Source organism: Anomaloglossus baeobatrachus, chromosome 5 (genome assembly GCF_048569485.1).
Source record: "Anomaloglossus baeobatrachus isolate aAnoBae1 chromosome 5, aAnoBae1.hap1, whole genome shotgun sequence".
Lineage (NCBI taxonomy): Eukaryota > Metazoa > Chordata > Amphibia > Anura > Aromobatidae > Anomaloglossus > Anomaloglossus baeobatrachus.
The window spans coordinates 375,575,295-375,599,950 of NC_134357.1; the positions used below are offsets into that span (position 1 = coordinate 375,575,295).

At 45.3% G+C, this 24,656-nt stretch overlaps 1 protein-coding gene across 1 annotated transcript in view; it reads left to right on the top strand.

Annotated features, from left to right (window-relative positions):
• Positions 1-24,656, top strand: part of LOC142311510 (inactive phospholipase C-like protein 2) — a 142,397-nt gene that overhangs the window by 92,414 nt on the left and 25,327 nt on the right. Inside the window, exon 5 of the mRNA XM_075350013.1 lies at positions 23,938-24,047. Coding sequence (XP_075206128.1) covers positions 23,938-24,047 — 110 coding nt within the window. The remainder of the gene's footprint in view (positions 1-23,937; positions 24,048-24,656) is intronic.

Below are 24,656 nucleotides of genomic sequence, written 5' to 3' on the forward strand. Positions count from 1 at the left end.
GTCTCAAAAAACGCACCCGCAGCTAAAAAACGCGGCAAAAACGCATGCGTTTTTGCCGCGATTTGGTGCGTTTTTTGATGCGTTTTTGCTCACTGCATTTTTAATCAGTGCACAATGCCATTAAAGATTGTTGATGAAAAAGAAAAAAAAAAAAAGGTCTGATGTCATTTCCTTCTTCAAAATGTTCATTGTATGCAGGAGAGCAGACAGCAGCTGCAGAACTACAAGGCTCAGCATCCTCCATTCACTAGTGTATGCAGGAGAGCAGACAGCAGCTGCAGAACTAGAAGGCTCAGCATCCTCCATCCAGGACTGTATGCAGTTTTTTGCCCAAAAAGAAAAAAAAAATGACATGGGCTTCGCCATATTTTTGTATGCTAGCCGGGTACAGCAGGCAGGTACGGGCTGCCCCCAACCCCCAGCTGCCTATTTGTACCCGGCTGGGAACCAAAAATATAGAGAAGCCCTTTTTTTTTAATTATTTCATGAATTTCATGAAATAATTAAAAAAAAAAAAATGACGTGGGCTTCGCCTAATTTTTGAGTCCAGCCGGGTACAACTAGGCAGCTGGGGCTTGGAATCCACAGTGCAGGGTGCCCAAGATTTCTGGGCACCCCCACTGCGAATTGCAGTCCGCAGCCACCCCAGAAAATGGCGCTTTCATAGAAGCGCCATCTTCTGGCGCTGTATCCAACTCTTCCAGCTGCCCTGAAGCCGGGTGGCTAGCTAGGTAATAATGGAGTTAGGGCTAGCTGTATATTATCAGCTGGCCCTAAGCCCGAAATTCATGGTGTCACGCCAATATTAGACATGGCCACCATGAATTTCTAGTAATGATAAAAAAAAAAAAAACAACAACACACAGAAAAATATTTTTATTAGAAATAAAACACAACACAATTAGTGACTCCATCTTTATTGAAATAATGAACCCCCCTCCGCAGTAATCCTGGGTCAGGGTCCCGCGCCGTCCAATCCGGATCCAATATCATCTGATCGGTTTGCTGGAAGGCAAAGCGATCAGATGATGTGTCAGGTTCCAGGATGTGAATCACATCACACATCAGCTGATTGTATAAAAGCCGGTTATACAATCAGCTGATGCATCAGTAGAAAAAAAAAAAATAATACTCACTTATGTGCTGTGCTGATTACCGGCAGCTCCTGCAGCGATCGATTGGACAGGAGTCTGATCCCGTCCGATCGCTGCAGGAGCTGCCGGTAATCAGCTGATGAAGTCCCCTGACGGCAGGATCAGCTGATAGCCGGCCGGGCGCGAAAAAGCCGGCGAGACTACGATCAGCTGATGCGTCAGGTGACTGCATCAGGTGATCCACCGCCAGGTCCTGCAAGCAAGGTCCTGTCCCGGGGAGACTGCACACAGCCAGAGCGGCGGTACCGGGAGGAGATGGGAGCGGGCATGGCACCGGGACCCTGCAGACAGGTGAGTATATATGACATTTTGGTTTTTCTACTGTTCACTTTGGTTTTCGCCGCTGCCTCCACCTCCCGCCCAGACATGGCGCCGCACGGAGCTGACATGCACAAGACGGGAGGTGGACGCAGCGGTGACGGTACCGGGAGGATTCATGCTTCTGTGTTTACCAACAGAAGGAATCCTCTTCCTGTACACGTCACTGTAGTACCCTCCCCTTGCGTTTATAGCTGCGTTTTTAGTCATAGAAACGCGGCTATATGCGTTTTTCATTGTGTTTTTAACATCTCATTGAATTCAATGAGTGAAAAACGCAGTGGAAAACGCAGAAATAATTGACATGCTGCGTTTTTGTGGTCACCACAAAAACGCAGCTAAAAAAAAACGCTGTGCGCGGACAGCACTTATGAAAACCCATTGACATTGCTGGGGAAGCAATGTCACTGCGTTTTCAGCACAAAAACGCGGTAAAAAACGCCGCTAAAAACGCCTAGTGCGCACAAGGCCTTATATTGTTGCATCCCTCTGTACGACGTGTAACAATTTTTGACTTTTCAGTCAGTTAAATCTCTTTTTTTTTTTGGTTCATTTTTTCTGAGGAAAACAAGTTCTCTAATAATTCAGCACACCTTGATAAAGGGTATTGATATCCTCAGGCCGGACACAAATACAGATCACCTAATCTGTTTCATCCAATCAGCATTCAAGTTTATACAGCTTGGAGTTGGAAAATCTGAATAAAATGAAGATGTGATCAAAATACTCACGTGCCTAATAATTGTGCAAGTACTAGATTATATAAAAGAAGCAATCAAATGATCACAGGTCCAGATCCCCTAAGAGGGCTAAAAAAAAAATAAATTATATATATATATACAGTGCCGACCAAAAGTTTGGACACACCTTCTCATCTCTAGAACATCTGTTAAGAGGAGACTATGTGCAGCAGGCCTTCATGGTTAAATAGCTGCTAGCTAGTAAACCACTGCTATGGACAGGCAGAAAGCAGAAGAGACTTGTTTGTGCTACAGAACACAAGGAATGGACGTTAGACCAGTGGAAATCTGTGCTTTGGTCTGATGAGTCCAAATTTGAGATCTTTGGATCCAACCACCGTGTCTTTGTATAAAAGGTGAACGGATGAACTCTACATGCCTGGTTCCCACCGTGAAGCATGGAGGAGGAGGTGTGATGGTGTGGGGCTGCTTTGCTGGTGACACTGTTGGGGATTTATTCAAAATTGAAGGCATACTGAACCAGCATGGCTACCACAGCATCTTGCAGCGGTGTGCTATTCCATCCGGTTTGTGTTTTGTTGGACCATCATTTATATTTCAACAGTACAATGACCCCAAACACACCTCCAGGCTGTGTAAGGGCTATTTGACTAATAAGGAGAGTGATGGGGTGCTACGCCAGATGACCTGGCCTCCACAGTCACCAGACCTGAACCCAATCGAGATGGTTTGGGGTGAGCTGGACCGCAGAGTGAAGGCAAAAGGGCCAACAAATGCTAAGCATCTCTGGGAACTCCTTCAAGACTGTTGGAAAACCATTTCCGGGGACTACCTCTTGAAGCTTATCAAGAGAATGCCAAGAGTGTGCAAAGTTGTAATGAAAGCAAAAGGTGGCTATTTTGAGGAACCTAGAATATAAGACATATTTTCTGTTGTTTCACACTTTTTTTAAGTATTTTATTCCCCATGTGTTAATTCATAGTTTTGATGCCTTCAATGTGAATCTACAATTTTTAGAGTCATGAAAATAAAGAAAACTCTTTGAATGAGTGTGTGTGTGTGTATATATATAAAAATATATATATATAAATATATATTTTTTTCCCTTTCACCCCAACCCCTTTGCTAATAAATAAAAAAATAAAAATGTTTTTGCTTTTATTGTTCATCAATGCATCTTTAAAGGTCCCTTCTATCAAAATATTATCCTATATGGTAAATACTGTAAAGAGAAAACAAAAAAACCACTGAAAAGCAAGAATTTAGGATTTTCAGTCACTGCACCCTGCGTCTCCTCCCCAAAACCCAACAGCCTGATATATGCACATGAGGCCTTGGAATTCGGGTCAGCAGGCTCACGACCAGACCGGACATCACATAAATGTCAGACGTGAAGCCGGCCTTACGGGAGATCTGTAGGTTGAGGCTCCCTGTAGCACCTACCCCTATTATTTGAAATCCTATTTTCTTTCCTTTTGTCTCTTTTCACTGTTTCACATCTTTATAGACTGGCAGAGAAGATACAGATGTTTATAGAAAGCTATCAATATCCATTTATCCATTAATAGATTGCCTGTCATTACACAATTACTTTCCCTCCATCTTTCTTTATGTCTTTTTCCTTCTCTTCTGCTTCCACTGCAGCCAGCGCTCTTCTCACGCCAGCCAGTAATTACACTGATTATCCTAATTACTGTGTGTGCGCAGAGAATGGATGTATCAAGTGTACACAAGAATTCAGTATGTTCCTTCAGACTTAAGTAGCAGGCTATTAACCCCATCTCCTTGTAGGAAGCTTGGCTTCTTAGTGTTAAGTTGCCAGAAATAGATACAGCACATCATAGGACAGTTCTTACTATAGGAGGGGGCCACAGATGGGCTGATGACACATTTGTTCCCACCCATAACTAGTTAATCCATGGTACGATGGAAAAAATCCTGGGATCCAACATTAACTTATGAGAGGGCAAAATATTTTTCGTTGCCATTGTCCCTGACCACTAATGCACATCTATGCTTACCTGGCGTAAAGACGTATTTTTATCTCTGACATTTTATGGCATATCCTGTGGATTATATTATTATTAATTATTATTATTATTATTATGTAGACTTGGATCTCGCCTATGGTACCCTTGTCTTTTTACACAATGGGGGGTCAAGAGATGGGACCTGCATCTGTTTGCATCAACAAGAAGTAAAAGTCATGGAATTATGGAAATTACATGATGGATAAACATGTTTAATGTATTAACCCTAGAACGCGCAGCCATAGAAATCTACAATAGAAAACAAGTAACCTAGCAGGCCTGCGAGGCCCCAGGTATGCGTTCTAGGGTTAAACAACATTTTGAAAACATCTCAATATATTCTGTATTGAGTATGAGGGCCATAATCAATGAGGTTATTAAGGGTTGTCTGAGGAATGACACACTGAATGTACTTGCGCAAGCAAACCATCAAGATCCGCTGCTGGCAGCTGCCCTTGCAATTGCTGGCCAATGATGTCCCAGATGTGCTCGATGAGAGACCAGTCTGGAGATGCTGAAGGCCATAGAAGCCCATTTAGACCATGCAAGCCACTAACAGCACTACGAGCAAGTCTGGCATTATCGTTTAGAAAAACTGAGACGCTTTTCAGAAATGGCTGTACCATTGGTTCCACAACCAATGCTGAGCTGCAGTGAGACTAGTGGGGTCTGATTACAGTACATGATGTCACCCCACATTATAATCTCAGCGTGATGTTCCCTCATGAAGGCCTCTCTATGGCGTTGCTCACTTGGTCTTCAGATCATTCTCTGGGTATCTTTGTATCCAAGACAAAAGTAACATCTATCGCTGAATTCCAGCATCCATTGCCATCTTGCTCTGCACAATATTTGCCATTGAGAGTAGTGGCATTAGGTCAATGAAATACATATATATTTGGACGTCAAGCTTATACCCAAAAGTTGTACATACACCTTCTGATGGCTCGTAGACACTATTTGATGCCCTAAGCCAGGGTCACCCTAGCGTATCCGATGATTCTCTCATGTGAGAGAATTGTAGCTATATGCCAATAACACTCGGCTCAAACTGTTCTGCGAGTGTGAGCTGAGTGTCATTCACTGTGAGGTTACACAATAGGGATGTCATTAAATGGACATACCATACTAGGCACTGTCCTTGTGAGGACGGGAGATAAAGCACCGGGATATCAGGGTCTCCCCATCTGTCAAGATCTTCATCCCACACCCATGGATGGCATCCACCAAGAAAATACATGGTGAGACCAAACTATTTTTTATTGTGTACTGGTACACTTTTGAGCACTAAATTCATATGTAAAAGCTATCTATGTCTGCATGGGATGGTTTCCATTTTTAATTTGAGAGTAAAAAATAAATTTTATTCAATGTATATACATATCAAATCCCTGCCTCGATGGCTGTCTGTACATCCAATGTATATTACAAAAAAAACCTCCAAATAGAACATGGGAAATATGAATAGGTTCCAGCTGCTATAACTACAAAAAAATACAGCAGCAAAGTGCTAAGATATATGCAAACATAGAATATATGAAATTTAAACTGTATTAATGCCATATGGAATATACTTAGAAAAATGAAGGTACTTAGCACACAAATTGGCCAATTCATGTGAGCCCATCAACCGTGCCAAGTTGATCTTTCTTTGATGGTACCCTATCCTAATTCATCTCCTTGCCTACAACTTAGAGGTATAAACGGCCTCCTATACTGACTATGCTTTGATAAGGTCCCATCAAAGAAAGGTCATCTTGCTGTGGTTGATGGGCTCACATGATTTGGTCAATTTATGTCTAAGTACCTTAATTGTGGTAAGGATATTCCATATAACATTAATGCAGTTTAAATTTCATATACCGTATTTTTCGCTTTATAAGACGCACCTGATTATAAGATGCACCCCCAAATTTGGTGAAGGAAAAGAGATTTTTTTTTTTAAATGTTAAATGAGGTCCGTCTTATAATGTCAGTGTCCGTCTAACAAATCATATAGGGTATATGTCTCTTATAGCCCCCCATCCTATAATTAGCCCCCTTAATCTGGATATGGCCCCCTTATATTTAATATAGCCCCCTTGTGCTGGCACATGTCCCCCTTTGATGCCACATGTCCCCCTGTGCTGGCACAAGTCTCCTATAGCTGGCACAAGTCTCCTATAGCTGGCACAAGTCTCCTATAGCTGGCACAGGTCTCCTATAGCTGGCACACATCCGATATTGTTGGCACAGGTCTCCTATTGTTGGCACAGGTCTCCTATAGCTGGCACAAATCTCCTATAGCTGGCACAGGTCTTCTATAGCTGGCACAGGTCTCCTATAGCTGGCTCACATCCCATATTGCTGGCACAGGTCTATTGCTGGCACAAGTCTCCTATAGCTGGCACAAGTCTCCTATAGCTGGCACAGGTCTCCTATAGCTGGCACACATCCCATACAGCTGGCACAGGTCTCCTATTGCTGGCACACGTCCCCCTGTGTTTGATATAGCCCCCATGCTGCTGTCCATAGTAAAATAAACACATTACTTTGCCTTCTCCAGCGCTGTAATCCCTCGTGTCTCCCTCCGTGCTGCTCAGCTCCTGCACTTCCTGGTTCTCGGTGCCGGTCATGTGATCGGCACAGCAGAGTGACATGATCTCTGCGTGCCTGATCACAGCGGCAGCAGTGAGATCGGGGAGACACCGGGAGACATGCTGGAGGAGGTAAGTAAAGCTTTTTTATTGTAAGATGGGCAGCAGCATGGGGGCCGTATCTAACACGGGGGAGGGGGGGGCATGTGCAATCAAAGGGGGGCGCAGGCATATAAAATATGCGCCTCTCCCGCAGCCCATCGCCGCGGTGCGGTTTCAGCACTACGGTGATGGACAGCGGCAGTGCATATTATATGAGCGGGAGCAGAAGATCTCCCGCTGCCTCCTGCAGCCTCTACCAGCCTCCACCAGCCCCCAGCAGCTCTCAGCACCACTCCGGAGTTGCCCCCACCTCCTCTGGACCCGTATATTCGGATTATAAGACACACCCCCTACTTTCCCCCAAAATTTAGGGGAACAAAGGTGCGTCTTATAAAGTGAAAAATACGGTATTCTATGTTTGCATATCTCTTAGCGCTTACAGAGTGCTGCTGTATTTTTTTGTTTGTGTTTCATGTAGTTTAAGCAGCTGGCACCTGTTCACACCTGCTATGTTCTATTTGGAGAGACAGTTTTTTTGTACTAACCTCTGTGTAGTCTGATCCTGCAGTCATATTGCTTCTCTTTTCCCCAATTTTTGCTATCACATACCAACTGTATATAACAGAGAAGTAGGGGACCGACAGACGGCAGTATGACTGCGGGTTTGGACTACACAGTGTTATGATTCAGGGACCGAGGAGAATCAAAAAATGCTGAATCCCAAAGAGGTAACAGAGTGGCTGGAAACTTAACCTGACACACAACTAGAAGTAGCCGTGGGGCGTTCCTACGATGACCTGGACGCATCGACAAAGCCGGAGAACTAAATAATCTCACAGATAGAGATATAAGAAAGCTAATCTGCTTCAGAGCAGTCCCCAAAGATAGATAGATAGCCCCCCACATGTAAAGGCTACGGTGATATAGAAAAACACAATACAAAGCCAGAAAAGACAGATTCAGCAAAGGTGAGGCCCAAACTATCTTTATAGGAAAGGATAGGAAAGAGCAACTGTCTGCAGCTGTAAAAACCCAATGTATTCCAGCACTTCTGATATGGAAAAATCCTGAGGTCACACAACCTCTCCCCCACTCTATCAGCACTCCGATGTTACTGGGATCCAAAACACTAATACAGATAAGGGACTGAATTAATACCAAGCATGACAAACACAATACTTTGCAGAATCATGGAGCTAAGTTTACAGACACTCCCAGCAGTGAATGATCCCATTCCACCATGAACGCCACACAGACAAAATAGAAATCATGCATTAGTATCAAAGCAGAAAAAACAACAAGAAAGTGGAAAACAAACAGCAGAGTTACAAAGACCACTTATCTGAGAGGAGTTATGGTAGTGAGCAGGGCGGGTTACAGAATGTGCTTAACACACAGGAGACATCGGCAAGGAACCAGAGAAAAATACTCAGTTAAATAGCCCAATTTGACCCTGATTGCCAGTCCTGCACAGGGGTGTGGCTTTCATTCCACACATCAACTGCACCGCCAGCATTGACCATAAGAGGGAGCCCCAAACTGGAAAACGTATTCACAACAACACAGGGTTCATCTGTAGCTCGTTACCATAGAGATACATAGTTCTGCATGGGAGCTGTAGCCACCGAGCAATAGGAAATAATTAAAATTCTCTGAAAAAATGGTATTAAAAATCACTTTCAATGACAAATAAGGGTTTGTAACGATAGGGAATATCTCTTATGTTTTTTTGTTTTTATCCTCATGACATAACATATATCAGTTTGGCTCTAGGTTTCCCCTTGAAAGAAAAAATATTCAATTTGCATCTTGCTATGTGACTATATTTGCCCGATTTATTGGGAGACTTTTTGACCCATACATTGGTCATCGTTCACCCAAAAGTGTCCAAAATGGTGGCCTGTTGATTATTATGGCCGATGGATGGATGGCATATGCAGCTTGTATGTCTATTCCCGGACCTATAGCTCTGACGTATGGCGATGTTACAGCAGTATGTCATCCAATACTGAATAATGACATTAGGACGTCAATGTGAGGTGTAATTCAAGATCCGGAGCTTGCTGACCCCTCTGACGGTGAATCAGCAGGCCGGGAATGTCCTTAATATGTAACAGGCGAGCAGTGCATTATGGGAGTGCACAGCAATACTTTCCTGTTATGAATATTTGATACCTTGCTTATAATAGCCGACAAATGAATGTTCAGTGTGATGAATACTGAACGGGAAGCAGCAGCCTGAAACGTGACTGTGCTGCCTCCAGTCTCTCGCTTGTCACAACGGTTTAGAAAATCATCTCTCCGTTTTATCTCTCAGCTAACAATAGTCCGAGTTCTGCTGGAGTTCAGCATTATGACGAGCTATACGTTACATTATACGCTTCGAATAATCTGCAGTTGGCAGTTTTAATTGCCACCAAAGCATTGTGAGCCACTGTACCATCATTGTTATTTACAGCGGTGCTCTTTACCAAGCGGGACCCCTCTGTGGTGGCCACAGCGTGGCGGACAGCTGCGTGGCAGATGGTTAACGATCCGCAGAGCTTAAAATTAGAAAACCACTCTAATTTGCAGGAAAAAAACGCATGGCGACAAAGTTGCGCCTGCATCTTCAAAGCTGCATGGAAGCTTAACCTAAGGCCTTGTTCACACATTCATGTTTAAACCCATACATGAAAATATGGTACCAGTGTCACCAGTGTTGTGCATCAGGGTACGTTTGTACAATCAGTTTCATCAGTGTTTTTCTCTAAATGAATCATTAATTAAATAAATTACAAAGCTTCTCTATACATTGCAATATTAAACACGTACCGCACATGGACCCATACACTTGTATTGGCCTTTGTCTTCTTTGTCTTCCGTGTTACGGGAAAAGCACAGATATGTCTCCATGTGGTTCACACGGTCATGTGAATAGCACCATAGATTATTTTGGGTATGTGCTGCAGCCATGAAAAAAACAGATACAACACGTACGACTGAATGAGGCCTAGATGATTTACTGCATTTCTCTAGTACAACACACTGAAATACAGTCAGGGCCAGAAATATTTGGACAGTGACACAAGTTTTGTTATTTTAGCTGTTTACAAAAACATGTTCAGAAATACAATTATATATATAATATGGGCTGAAAGTGCACACTCCCAGCTGCAATATGAGAGTTTTCACATCCAAATCGGAGAAAGAGTTTAGGAATCAGCTCTGTAATGCATAGCCTCCTCTTTTTAAAGGGACCAAAAGTAATTGGACAAGGGACTCTAAGGGCTGCAATTAACTCTGAAGGCGTCTCCCTCGTTAACCTGTAATCAATGAAGTAGTTAAAAGGTCTGGGGTTGATTACAGGTGTGTGGTTTTGCATTTGGAAGCTGTTGCTGTGACCAGACAACATGCGGTCTAAGGAACTCTCAATTGAGGTGAAGCAGAACATCCTGAGGCTGAAAAAAAAGAAAAAAACCATCAGAGAGATAGCAGACATGCTTGGAGTAGCAAAATCAACAGTCGGGTACATTCTGAGAAAAAAGGAATTGACTGGTGAGCTTGGGAACTCAAAAAGGCCTGGGCGTCCACGGATGACAACAGTGGTGGATGATCTCCGCATACTTTCTTTGGTGAAGAAGAACCCGTTCCCAACATCAACTGAAGTCCAGAACACTCTCAGTGAAGTAGGTGTATCTGTCTCTAAGTCAACAGTAAAGAGAAGACTCCATGAAAGTAAATACAAAGGGTTCACATCTAGATGCAAACCATTCATCAATTCCAAAAATAGACAGGCCAGAGTTAAATATGCTGAAAAACACCTCATGAAGCCAGCTCAGTTCTGGAAAAGTATTCTATGGACAGATGAGACAAAGATCAACCTGTACCAGAATGATGGGAAGAAAAAAGTTTGGAGAAGAAAGGGAACGGCACATGATCCAAGGCACACCACATCCTCTGTAAAACATGGTGGAGGCAACGTGATGGCATGGGCATGCATGGCTTTCAATGGCACTGGGTCACTTGTGTTTATTGATGACATAACAGCAGACAAGAGTAGCCGGATGAATTCTGAAGTGTACCGGGATATACTTTCAGCCCAGATTCAGCCAAATGCCGCAAAGTTGATCGGACGGCGCTTCATAGTACAGATGGACAATGACCCCAAGCATACAGCCAAAGCTACCCAGGAGTTCATGAGTGCAAAAAAGTGGAACATTCTGCAATGGCCAAGTCAATCACCAGATCTTAACCCAATTGAGCATGCATTTCACTTGTTCAAATCCAGACTTAAGACGGAAAGACCCACAAACAAGCAAGACCTGAAGGCTGCGGCTGTAAAGGCCTGGCAAAGCATTAAGAAGGAGGAAACCCAGCGTTTGGTGATGTCCATGGGTTCCAGACTTAAGGCAGTGATTGCCTCCAAAGGATTCGCAACAAAATATTGAAAATAAAAATATTTTGTTTGGGTTTGGTTTATTTGTCCAATTACTTTTGACCTCCTAAAATGTGGAGTGTTTGTAAAGAAATGTGTACAATTCCTACAATTTCTATCAGATATTTTTGTTCAAACCTTCAAATTAAACGTTACAATCTGCACTTGAATTCTGTTGTAGAGGTTTCATTTCAAATCCAATGTGGTGGCATGCAGAGCCCAACTCGCGAAAATTGTGTCACTGTCCAAATATTTCTGGACCTAACTGTATATGTCCTGGTGGTAGGAGGGGGCACACCAAAGAGGATGAGTATGGAAAAGGGGCTGTCTTATCCAAACAGCCCTTATTAATATGCCCTCTTAGGGCTTATGGACATCATATAGTGGTGGTATTGGGGTGAGATCCTTGGCAAAACCAGCTGTTGTCTACGAATGGAACCGAAGTGATCAGCTGATTGCTGCTTGGGATGACAGATATAGATGTGTGTGTGTGTGTGTGTGTATGTGTGTTTACATTATATATATTCTGGATAACCTCTATATTTTATTCTGGCATACTGGTATCACTGTCATTTTTTAGAGGGAATCTGTCAGCAGGTTTTTGTTATGTAATTGGAAAACAGCATGCTGTAAGGCAGGGGTGGGGAACCTTTTTAATGCCGAGGGCCATTTGGAATTTTCTACCAACCTTCGGGGGCCGCACAAAACTATCAACTTAAAATTACCCTGCTATACTTAGTCAAACAATTAACTCATCGTGGCGGCTGAAGCTTCTTGTTTTTGGTGCGGCTATATTATTCAATATTGATCTTATTGCTTCTCACAACTGTTTTTCCACGTTTGTGTCAGGTGGGACTGCTGTAAATACATCACAGGAGATGCTGAGGGCATATACATCACAGGAGATGCTGAGGGCATATACATCACAGGTGATGCTGAGGGCATATACATCACAGGAGATGCTGAGGGCATATACATCACAGGAGATGCTGAGGGCATATACATCACAGGAGATGCTGAGGGCATATACATCACTGGGGAGGGCTGGAAGGAATATACATTGCTGGGAGAACTAGACATCACTGGGGAGGGCTGGGAGGACTAGACATCACTGGGGAGGGCTGGGAGGACTAGACATCACTGGGGAGGGCTGGGAGGACTAGACATCACTGGGGAGGGCTGGGAGGACTAGACATCACTGGGGAGGGCTGGGAGGACTAGACATCACTGGGGAGGGCTGGGAGGACTAGACATCACTGGGGAGGGCTGGGAGGACTAGACATCACTGGGGAGGGCTGGGAGGACTAGACATCACTGGGGAGGGCTGGGAGGACTAGACATCACTGGGGAGGGCTGGGAGGACTAGACATCACTGGGGAGGGCTGGGAGGACTAGACATCACTGGGGAGGGGTGGGAGGACTAGACATCACTGGGGAGGGCTGGGAGGACTAGACATCACTGGGGAGGGCTGGGAGGACTAGACATCACTGGGGAGGGCTGGGAGGACTAGACATCACTGGGGAGGGCTGGGAGGACTAGACATCACTGGGGAGGGCTGGGAGGACTAGACATCACTGGGGAGGGCTGGGAGGACTAGACATCACTGGGGAGGGCTGGGAGGACTAGACATCACTGGGGAGGGCTGGGAGGACTAGACATCACTGGGGAGGGCTGGGAGGACTAGACATCACTGGGGAGGGCTGGGAGGACTAGACATCACTGGGGAGGGCTGGGAGGACTAGACATCACTGGGGAGGGCTGGGAGGACTAGACATCACTGGGGAGGGCTGGGAGGACTAGACATCACTGGGGAGGGCTGGGAGGACTAGACATCACTGGGGAGGGCTGGGAGGACTAGACATCACTGGGGAGGGCTGGGAGGACTAGACATCACTGGGGAGGGCTGGGAGGACTAGACATCACTGGGCAGGGCTGGGAGGACTAGACATCACTGGGGAGGGTTGGGAGGACTAGACATCACTGGGGAGGGCTGGGAGGACTAGACATCACTGGGGAGGGCTGGGAGGACTAGACATCACTGGGGAGGGCTGGGAGGACTAGACATCACTGGGGAGGGCTGGGAGGACTAGACATCACTGGGGAGGGCTGGGAGGACTAGACATCACTGGGGAGGGCTGGGAGGACTAGACATCACTGGGGAGGGCTGGGAGGACTAGACATCACTAGGGAGGATTATATATCACTTGGGAGGGCTGGGAGAAATTTAAGGACATTGCTAGGGGTTCTGACATACCAGGGGGGCACAGGCAGCAGTGTGAAGGCCGCAGGGGCATAGGCAGCAGTGTGGAGGCCACAGGGGCACAGGCTGCCGTGGGGAGGCCACAGGGGCACAGGCTGCCGTGGGGAGGCCACAGGGGCACAGGCTGCCGTGGGGGAGAGTGAGGAGCACAGGCTGCCGTGGGGGAGAGTGAGGAGCACAGGCTGCCGTGGGGGAGAGTGAGGAGCACAGGCTGCCGTGGGGGAGAGTGAGGAGCACAGGCTGCCGTGGGGGAGAGTGAGGAGCACAGGCTGCCGTGGGGGAGAGTGAGGAGCACAGGCTGCCGTGGGGGAGAGTGAGGAGCACAGGCTGCCGTGGGGGAGAGTGAGGAGCACAGGCTGCCGTGGGAATGCACGAGGAGGACAGGACACTGCACGGAGAACAGGCTGCAGTGGGAATGCGCAAGGTGGATGGGACGCTGCACGGAGCACAGGCTGCAGTGGGGATGTGCAGGGGCACACACAGGCATGGGAGCACAAACACACCTGTCGGACGCTGAGGTAGTAGCTTCTCTTCTGTGGAAAAAGAGCGAGTTGAGCGCTAACTCCACCAACAAAGTACGTCCTCACGCTAGCATGAGGACGTAAGCCATACAGGGTTTAAAGGGCCAGCAGCAAGCAAGACGCTGCTGCCTCCCGAGCTCTGTGGACTGTGCAATGTGCCCGGGGGCCGCAGAAAAGGTCATGGCGGGCCGCATACGGCCCGCGGGCCGGAGGTTCCCCACCCCTGCTGTAAGGGTTAAAACATAGAATTCAGGGATGCCTGGCTTGTCAAGGTCTAATCTGTTGTTTATTAGCTATTTTTGTTTAAGCAACAGGACTTCTCATTGCTTGAACTACAATGTCACCTGCAGGGCAGTCCGGCATGCCCCCTCCTCTGACTGGCACCTCGCTGTCAATGTACAATCTCTATGGAGAGTCTGGTCTGGGTGGGGACAGATCTCTCAGCTCTGCTATATGACTAAATCAAACAACTCTGATTGTGTCAGGATGCCAGCACCCAGTAATCTAAGTGATACATTGTTGGATTCAGGGCCTTTTTCCTTACATCATGCTGCTCTCAAGTGAGGTAGCACAAACCTGATGACAGATTCCCTTTAATTACATATCAGGTATTCCAGTATTTATTATGACATGTATAGGGCTACAGGGCTATTTTTGGCAGCAAGATTGGTTTGAAGCTTATTCATGAGAAAATGTACCTTTTCATTGTAACAGGCTTTGTTTAGAGTAATATATGATCCCATCTGTTTAGCTGTAGACGTGAACTAATTACCATATTTTTCGGACTATAAGACGCACTGGACCATAAGACGCACCCTGGTTTTAGAGGAGGAAAATAGGAAGATAAAATGTGGTCATGACATACTGTTATGGGGCGAGGATCTGCTGCTGACACTGTTATGAGGGTAATGTCCCCAAATTCCCCATCCTGGTATAACCCCTATCCTGATATATACCCCCCATCCTGCTATATACCCTCATCCTGCTATATACCCTCATCCTGATAAATACCCCGTTCCTGCTATATACCCCCATCTTGCTATATACCCCCATCCTGGTATATAGCCTGCATCCTGTGGAACACAAAAAAAATAAACGTTTATACTCACCTTTCCTCACTCCAGCAGCATCGCTCGTCCTCCTGTCTGTGCCAGCAGCAGTGCCGCTGACCTGTGTGGAGACGGTCACTGTTCCCTGCAGCATCGCGATGTCCTCCAGTCTGTCGTCCGCTGATGTGTGGGTAGAGACTAGAGGTGCACACAAGATGACGTCATCGCTGTGCGCACCGGTCTCCAAACACATCAGCGGGCCGGCAGACAGGAGGACATTGCGATGCTGCAGGGAACGACTGGTGTATATACTGTACTTATTCACTGCCCCCCGCACTGATGATGATGCGCGGGGAGCAGTGAATATAGCCACACATGATCACTCCAGGCTGCAGTTGCCAGGGGTAATCACACGGGCCGGCTCCACCGCCCATCATCCCGACCACCTGTCAGCATCGGGTTCAGAGCTGATCAGTGCCGGGATCAGCGCTGAGAGATGATGGGTGTATCACCCTCATTCCTCGCAGCCCTACATTCGGACTATAAGACGCACCCCTCACTTTCCACCAACATTTGGGGGGAAAAAAGTGCGTCTTATAGTCCGAAAAATACGGTAATATCCAAATGTTTAGCAGTAACTGCCCCCTCCAGCTGCACATGCGTGCTTTCCATGGCATTGTGGATACCGGGCTCTAAAAAGCTTTGATGCTACTTTTTTCTGGCAAATGAAATTCATTGGACAGGGGGAAAAAAAATCTTTATTGTTTTCAGATACTTGTTTTCATCCCTTAGTTATATGTGAGACAGGCCTTGTATAAATTGGAAAACAAATCATATTTCTATGTCTAAAACACAAAAGAAAACCGACCGGCACTTCCTAAGAATGAAGCATTGCTCCAGCATTACTGGGTGGGAACACCTTTTTAAGGTCATTGCTTAATTTCTCTGCTGATATATAACCTTGTGAAGAACAGATACAAGATACGGCACATTCCATTTTGTTTGCTCTGGGCAGATACTAATAGTTGATTTTGTGTTCACTTATTACAGATTAGCTACTGGTTGATATGACAGAAAGGAGTCTTAGGGCGCTTTGACACTTGCGTTCAGCGAAGTCCGCCACTATCGAGAATAACGCAGTCCGTTAACGCACTGCGCTATTCTCCATAGACTTGTATTGATGACGCACTGTAACGCAAGTGTCTGCGTTGCATCCACTGGACGACGCTGAGTCGTTATTTTGACGCAGCGTCGGGCGGAGGGAACGCTGCATGTGGGTTGTTAAAATATCGCACCTTGACGGATTCCGTTAGAATCTGCCAAGGTGTCTAATGTTGTCTATGGGGGCGGATTCCACCGCAATGCACTAAGCGGCGAAATCCGCTGACTGATCCCGTCACGTTCTACTCATGCTCAGCATGTCCAGCAGAACGACCTAAATCGTTTAAAATCACTCCTGGTCTCTCTCCCCACTCTCACCCCCTCTCTCATACTCACCGATCACCGGCGTGGCGCTGCACAGCTGTCACACTACTCTGGCGGCTTCTCCTGCTTTTGAAAATGCCGGCTGCTCATTATTCAATCTCGTATTCCCTGCTTCCCCCGCCCACCGGCGCCTATGATTGGTTGCAGTCACACACGCCCCCACGCTGAATGACAGCTGTCTCACTGCAACCAATCACAGCTGCCGGTGAGCGGGTCTATATCGTGCAGTACAATAAATAAATAATTGAAAAAAAACGCTGTGCGGTTCCCCCTAATTTTGATACCAGCCAAGATAAAGCCACACGGCTGAAGGCTGGTATTCTCAGGATGGGGAGCCCCACGTTATGGGGAGCCCCCAGCCTAAAAACATCATCCAGCAGCTGCCCGGAATTGCCGCATCCATTAGATGCGACAGTCCCGGGACTCTACCCGGCTTATCCCGAATTGCCCTGGTGCGGTGGCAATTGGGGTAATAAGGAGTTAATGGCAGCCCATAGCTGCCACTAAGTCCTAGGTTAATCATGGCAGGTGTCTCCCTGAGATACCTACAATGATTAACCTGTAAGTGAAAGTAAATAAACACAAACACCTGAAAAAATACTTTATTTGGAATAAAAGCCAAAAATACACCCTCTTTCACCACTTTATTAAAATCCCCAAATACCCCTCCATGTCCGGCGTAATCCATGAGGTCCCGCGACGCATCCAGCTCTGCTACATGAAGCTGACAGGAGCGGCAGTAGAACACCGCCGCTCCTGTGAGCTCCACGCAGAAACTGAAGGGAGTCATTCTGTCAGCCGGGACGTCACTGAGGTAGTGCCGGCATGTGAGGTGATGATGGGTGCAGTAGTGCCGGGGTGTGTGCGCTGATGATGGGGGCTCATTGCTGGCCACTTTAGTAGTCTCCAGTGCTTTCTATCAAACCATTTTCTAGTGCTTTTTGAAGTGTGTTTTGGGTCATTGTCCTGCTAGAAGTTCCAAGACCTCTGAGGAAGACCCAGCTTTCTCACACTGTGCCCGACATTATGCTGCAAAATTTGTTGGTAGTCTTCAGACTTCATAATGCCATGCACACAGTCAAGCAGTCCAGCAAAGCAACCCCAAAACATCAGGGAACCTCCGCCATGTTTGAATGTAGGGACCGTGTTCTTTTCTTTGAATGCCTCTTTTTTTTTTTCCTGTAAACTCTGTTGATGGCTTTTCCCAAAAAGCTCTACTTTTGTCTCATCTGACCAGAGAACATTCTTCCAAAATGTTTTCGGCTTTCTCAGGTAAGTTTTGGCAAACTCCAGCCTGGCTTTTTTATGTCTCGGGGTAAGAAGTGGGGTCTTCCTGGGTATCCTACCATACAGTCCCTTTTCATTCAGACGCCGACGGATAGTACGGGTTGACACTGTTGTACCCTCGACTGCAGGGCAGCTTGAACTTCATTGGATGTTAGTCGAGGTTCTTTATCCACCATCCGCACAATCTTGCTTTGAAATCTCTCGTCAATTTTTCTTTTCCTTCCACATCTAGGGAGGTTAGCCACAGTGCCATGGGCTTTAAACTTCTTGATGACACTGCGCACTGTAGACACAGGAACTTTCAGGTCTTTGGAGATGGACTTGTAGCCTTGAGATTGCTCATGCTTCCTCACAATTTGGATTCTCAAGTCCTCAGACAGTTCTTTGGTCTTCTTTCTTTTCTCCATGCTCAATGTGGTACACACAAGGACACAGGACAGAGGTTGAGTCAACTTTAATCCATGTCAACTGGCTGCAAGTGTGATTTAGTTATTGCCAACACCTGTTAGGTGCCACAGGTAAGTTACAGGTGCTGTTAATTACACAAATTAGAGAGGCATCACATGATTTTTCAAACAGTGCCAATACTTTTGTCCACCCCCTTTTTTATGTTTGGTGTGGGATTATATCCAATTTGGCTTTATGACAATTTTTTTTTTCCATTGAAGACAAATTAAATGAAGATAATAATACCAAAGAATTTGTGATTGCAATCATTTTCAGGAAGAAACTGAGTATTCTCTGACAGAATTGCAGGGGTGCCAATACTTTTGGCCAGCACTGTAAGACCCCCAACCCTCCCACCTCTGGTCCCACCACTAATCCTCTAATCCTCTATTGACTTGGAACCTGTGTTCTCTCTTCCCACCAGCCTAAGGATAAAAGGGCAATGTGGCCAATTTCCATTCTTCCAGTTTCTTGTCTCTGTGGCCATATGCAGGATCAGAGCACTGATAGGGCAGGGATATTAGGGGAGCTGATACCAAGGCATCCTTCTTTCCTAGCACAAAAAAAATATTTTATTTTTTTTTTACATGGTCATATAGAGAACATCACCCCACAAATTGTGATCCACCTCCAATACTTTCCAAATACAAACATGAGCTGCCAACGGTAATATCCACTGTGTAGTGTACCCATTGACTGTATAGTCAGTAACTGTCTTTGTGAAGATCTTGTCATATGCCATCATTATTCCCTGTTCACATCACATTATGGCTCTATGATTGGTGTGTATGTCATTACAATCTCCCAACGGTGCCATAAGAGACCCTGATTCCAGCGATGTATAGGTGTTATTATTGTACTTGGTGGTGGAAACCTACCTATTGAGAAGGGATAGTCCAAGTAGTGGACAATCCCTTTAAAACTGTACAATTCAAAAACCTCCTCTATAATTTCCACTTTATCTTTGAATATCCTGTAGAAGTTTCGCCCATGTACTCAGGGCTATTGAGGGATACACAGAGGAAGGCATGATGGTAAGGTCTGACTTTCCTTGTGATAAATACTTCAGTAACCCGGAGTAGTACGTTATGACAGTCGCTACCATCTCCTTTGGCGATGAGTTAAGCATCTGACATCCCGATTCCCCCTAGCAAAGTCTCTACCAGTTAATCACATACCTCCATCTATTTATAGAGCTGCCGCACGTAATTCCCATAGACTCATTCCTTGGAAGACTCTCTCTGCCAAGTCTCATTGTTCTGACACAGCCAAAGCACTAAGCTGGGAGCGCTGTCCTCATCTAGCCACAATCTGCTCCCTGATGGACACTTTAAAGAATACTAAACATAGAAAATGCAGAAAAGGGAATATCCTCCATGAATCGTTTCCTATTTTGTCTGATATTACAATTATCATTGAGACATCTATATAAAAAAACCTTCTCTTTGTCCCTGGAGCACATGTCCATTTCCTCCTCCTCCTCTGACCTGTGTCCAATTGTAAAGCCCACTCAAGACACACATTTTCTGCCACAATTTTCACCCCTGCAACCATGAAAGTACAATAAAAATCCACTATAAATTTGCCAAAAATTAGACATACTGCAGATTTAAGAAAACGTAATGGAAAATGTCAGCAGCATGTAGATGTGATTGATAAACCCACATTCCCTAGCCTGATACGGTAATTAGCCGTACTTGTTTCATGTGCAAATTTGTGATATGTGAATTCATCAAATACAGCCGAGTGCAACAGGAGCCTCCCCCCGTTTGCTCTGTATTCAGTCGAATAAAACATCGGTAAGCCCTGCCCCATTGGACACTGGGTGTTGCTTCAGCTAGCCGTGCACCAAAAATGGAGAAGATTGGCGGGAGTATGTAAATGCCTCTGATAAAAGTACAATTTCCACCAAAGACGTAAAATTGACCATGTAGAAGAACTGTATAAGGATCTCCTTACTAGTGATGGGGTAATACTAAAATATTCGGGTTCGGATTAATCTTCTAAAATATTTTTTACTATTTGTGTGTTCGTCATAAATAATCTAATGCAAGTCAATGGGAAACTCAAATATTTTTCCGTCAGACTCTCCCAGGACGTCTGGCGGGGCTTTAAAAATACTGAAATGGATGGAAAAGTGCTGAAATTGATTGGGAGTTGCATGGGAAGAGGCCTGGATGCATCTCTGAAACACAGGTCGCTTCTGGAAACAATATTGTCAGAGTTGATGTGCGGTCCCCTTCCTATTTGCGACAACCAGTAGAGGTAAAGTAGACCGCTTCGGGCTGCAGTCCCCAGCTGTGTGCTTTATCTTGGCTGGTTATCAAAAATAGAGGCTCCCAACGCCAAATATTTTGAAAACATTACTTAAATAAATATTTTTTTTAAAAAATGACATGAGCTCCTGCCCATTTTTAATGACCAGGGCAGATAAAGCACACAAATGGGGACTGGTATTCTCAGGCTGGGAAGGTCTATGGTTATTGAGCCCTCCCCAGCCTAAAAATAGCAGTCCGCAGCTACCCCATAATTGGCGCTTCCATTAGATGTGCCAGTTTTGATGCTTTAGCCTGGTCATCCCGATTGCCCTGATACAGTGGCAAATGATGTAATGTATGGGTTTGATGTCAACTGTGATTTATCAATAATCACAGCTGTCATCAAGCTCTGGGTTAGTAATGGAGAGGTGTATATGAGATCCTCCCATTACCAACCCTGTGTTTTTGTTCTTTTTTTCTTACAAACACACACAAAAATCTTTTATTTTAATATATAAAAAACCACACCCACTTTCATTAACGCCAAAACACCCCCCCAGGTCCGAAGTAATCCAAACGACATCCCACAACAATCCCAGCCCTGCTACATCCAGAGGCCATGGTAAACGGTGACATTAGAACACGTGACCACTCACTGCGACCTACGGGACACACTAAGAGCAGCGTGGTACCTGCAACAAATGACTCGGGTGACTGTCTGACTGTATGTTATGGTGTCAGCACAGTTTCGCACTGAGTTCACCTGACATCACTTTCGGTGGTTCTCACGGAACCCTCTGTGTGAGCCGCCAGCTGTGACCTCAGGTGTATGACAGTCCAGTAACTATGCGGCCCGGAAATCTTAAAGGAGCCTTTGAAGGTAGACTTTAAGGTTACTGGAGTGTCCAGCCACCGGGTCTCATGGCAGCTGTCAACCCAGTAACTTTAATGGAGTTTTTAAGGTTCCTGGCGTTCCCCCATGTTGGGACATCTGTAGGCTGTAAACTCTTACCAGAGTTCAGTTTCCAGGTATCCCAAAAATAAATAAAAATGGAAAACGCCTGCCTACCTTTCGCCGGAAGTATTCTGCTTATGGCTGTCTGTATGTTGGCGGAGACCCGAACTACCAATCAGTGACTTCCATTGGGGTTCTAGCCAAGTCCGAACCCATGGAGGTACGGTTCGGCTGCACGCGCCAAACGGAGCTTCCACGGGTTCGCTCATCTCTAGTTGTGAGTTGGAACCTGTCTTGTTAAACCACTGTATTGTCTTGGCCACCGTGCTGCAGCTCAGTTTCAGTGTTGGCAATCTTCTTATTACCTAGGCCATCTTTATATAGAGTAACAATTATTGTATTTAGATCCTCACAGAATTCTTTGCCATGAGGTGCCATGTTGAACTTCCGGTGACCACTATGAAAGAGTGTGTGAGTGATAACACCAAATTTACCACATCTGCTCCTCATTCACACCTGAGACCATGTAACACTGAGTCACATGATACCAGCGAGGGAAAATCACTAATTGAGCACCATGTGGCGATTTTCACTTATACAAGTTTCACATTTGCGTCGTTTTGACGGAAACGGAATCCAGCACAGATGCAGTACAGTTCATTTTTTTACAGTGGAAGCGCGACACCATGTGGACACATGCGGTTGTGTATGAAGCGCACAACCACATGGTGTCGCAAATGTGAAACCGGCCTTAGAGGTGTACTCACTTTTGTTGACAGTGGTTTAGACATTAATGGCTATGTGTGCAGTTAATCAGAGAGCATACCAAATTTGCACTGTTATACAAGCTGTATACTGACTGCTTTACATTGTATCAAAGGGTCATATCTTCAGTGAAAAGATATAATAAAATATTTACATAACTGTGAGAGGTGTACTCACTTTTATGATATACAGTATAAGCACCCACATGGCGACGTATATACATTTCTGAGCCTCACAAAGCCTCCTAAATACAACATGAGCCCTCACATGAGATTCCTATATACAGTACATTCTATGAGCTTTCACACAGCCTCCTAAAAACAGCATGAGCCCCCACATAGCCGCCTATATACATCATGAGCCCCACATAGCCTCCTATATTGATTATGATCCCCACATAGCCGCCTTATTACAATGAGCCCCATATAACCTCCTACATAAAGCATGAGCCCCCACATAGCCACATATATACATTTCTGAGCTCCCACACAGTCTCCTACATACATGCAAACATCCCATACACATACAAAAACAAAAAAAACCGCACCTACTCGCCTCGCTCCCGTTCCCCCAAATCTGCTTTGCAGTGATTCTTCTCACAGCACATGTGATGATGTGACATCATTGTTGCTGTGCGTCACACTGATTAGTGGAGGATGGTGCTGCAGGCTCCATTTTCATCAATGTATTCACCGGTATTCACCCTTGACTTTGAGGGGTGGGGGAGGGCATTGTAAAGCCCATGGAACCAGATGGCCGTAGAACTGAGAACTGTGTACCGCGAGTACTTCTCTGATCCATTCATCGTAATACAGATGGAAAAGTACAGCCATGTGAATTAGACCTGACTAGGAAAATATAGCAGGTGTCCATTGCTTCATCACCAGCTTATTTTTCCATCACGCTACAGATCCAAATGGTAGATAATCTCATACTGGACCATAATATTCTCTTCCATCATTTACCCGGTTCCAGATCCTGTCTGTTTTTGTCAGTTTCCCTGTGGAGTAGCACTTCCCCATTGCTCTTGAGCTAGACACATTCACGATGTGTCACTTCGAGACTTCTCCGACCATCAAACCATTTTCCTTCCTGCTTTTGTTGCAGTTCCTCATGGAGTAGAACGGTCTATATCCCCATTTGACAGTCTGTGATTACGTCATGTACATATACACTTGGCTCCAACGACCTGACAGAGGCCAAAAGAACACCATTTTTGCCTCTTTCGTACCCCTAAAATGTAAGGTATAGGATAACCTAGTACACCATGCTATTCCATGTATTGGTGTCCAATTAAAACCACTCCATGTTTTGGAGTTTGACTTGGTAGCCCATGGGTGATGAATGCCATCGTAAGGGTACTGCATCTGTCAAGACTTCACATCATGTGTACGTCCCCCAATATATATACAAGGGGATGTAGAGTGTGCTGCTCGTCTGTGGTGTAGTGTTTAGTGATATGAATATTGTTTCAGCACAGGAGGTATCCATCGATTCAGGATTAAAACGCCAAGATTTGTTTTTTATGTGATATCAATGCATAGTGAAAAGCAGATTTTTATTTTCAGAGTTCTGTTCCTGAGCCCATCTATTGGTTTCTTGTTGTTTTAGGGATGGGTTTTCATGAAGACCTCCATCGGATCGGTGCCAAAGAAGGACTAAAGGGAAGAAAGCTACAGAAAGCCATGGAAAGCTTTGCCTGGAATATCACTGTCCTAAAGGTATGTTGGTCACTGCTGCCACCTAGTGTTGTAATTGATCAGTACATCATCACTGTATATTGATAACATGAACGAGCGGTTTGATTCACGCCATGGCTTCCATCATAAATGTGTGTGTGTGTGTATATATAAAAAAAAAACAAACTACCTTCTCACTCCCTGTGGGTGGTTATGTGTCCTTCCTCATTCTCGGGTCCTCTCCCAGAGGCCTGAGAGTTTGAGGGTTCTGCACTGGATCTCAGTTGTTCCCAGCACTGCGCTTTTCTGGACAGAGAGTTCAGATGTTGCTCCTGGAATCTGTTACAGCCATTTTTCCCACTTAGGGGTCACTGCTCCAAGGGCTCCTATTACCACTGGATTATATATATATGTACATACATATATATATATATATATATATATATATATATATATATATATACATACTGTGATAACACGCTCCGGGATCGCCTTTGCTGGGTTCAAAGGGCACGTATTCAACTCAGGCAGACAGCCGAATTCAAGGTGTAACTGACGCTTGGTCAGGTTTATTGCAGTGAAGCATAAACAAAAAGAAAAAAAACACCAACAAAATAAATCCTTGCCTGTCCGGCACTAACTATACACGGT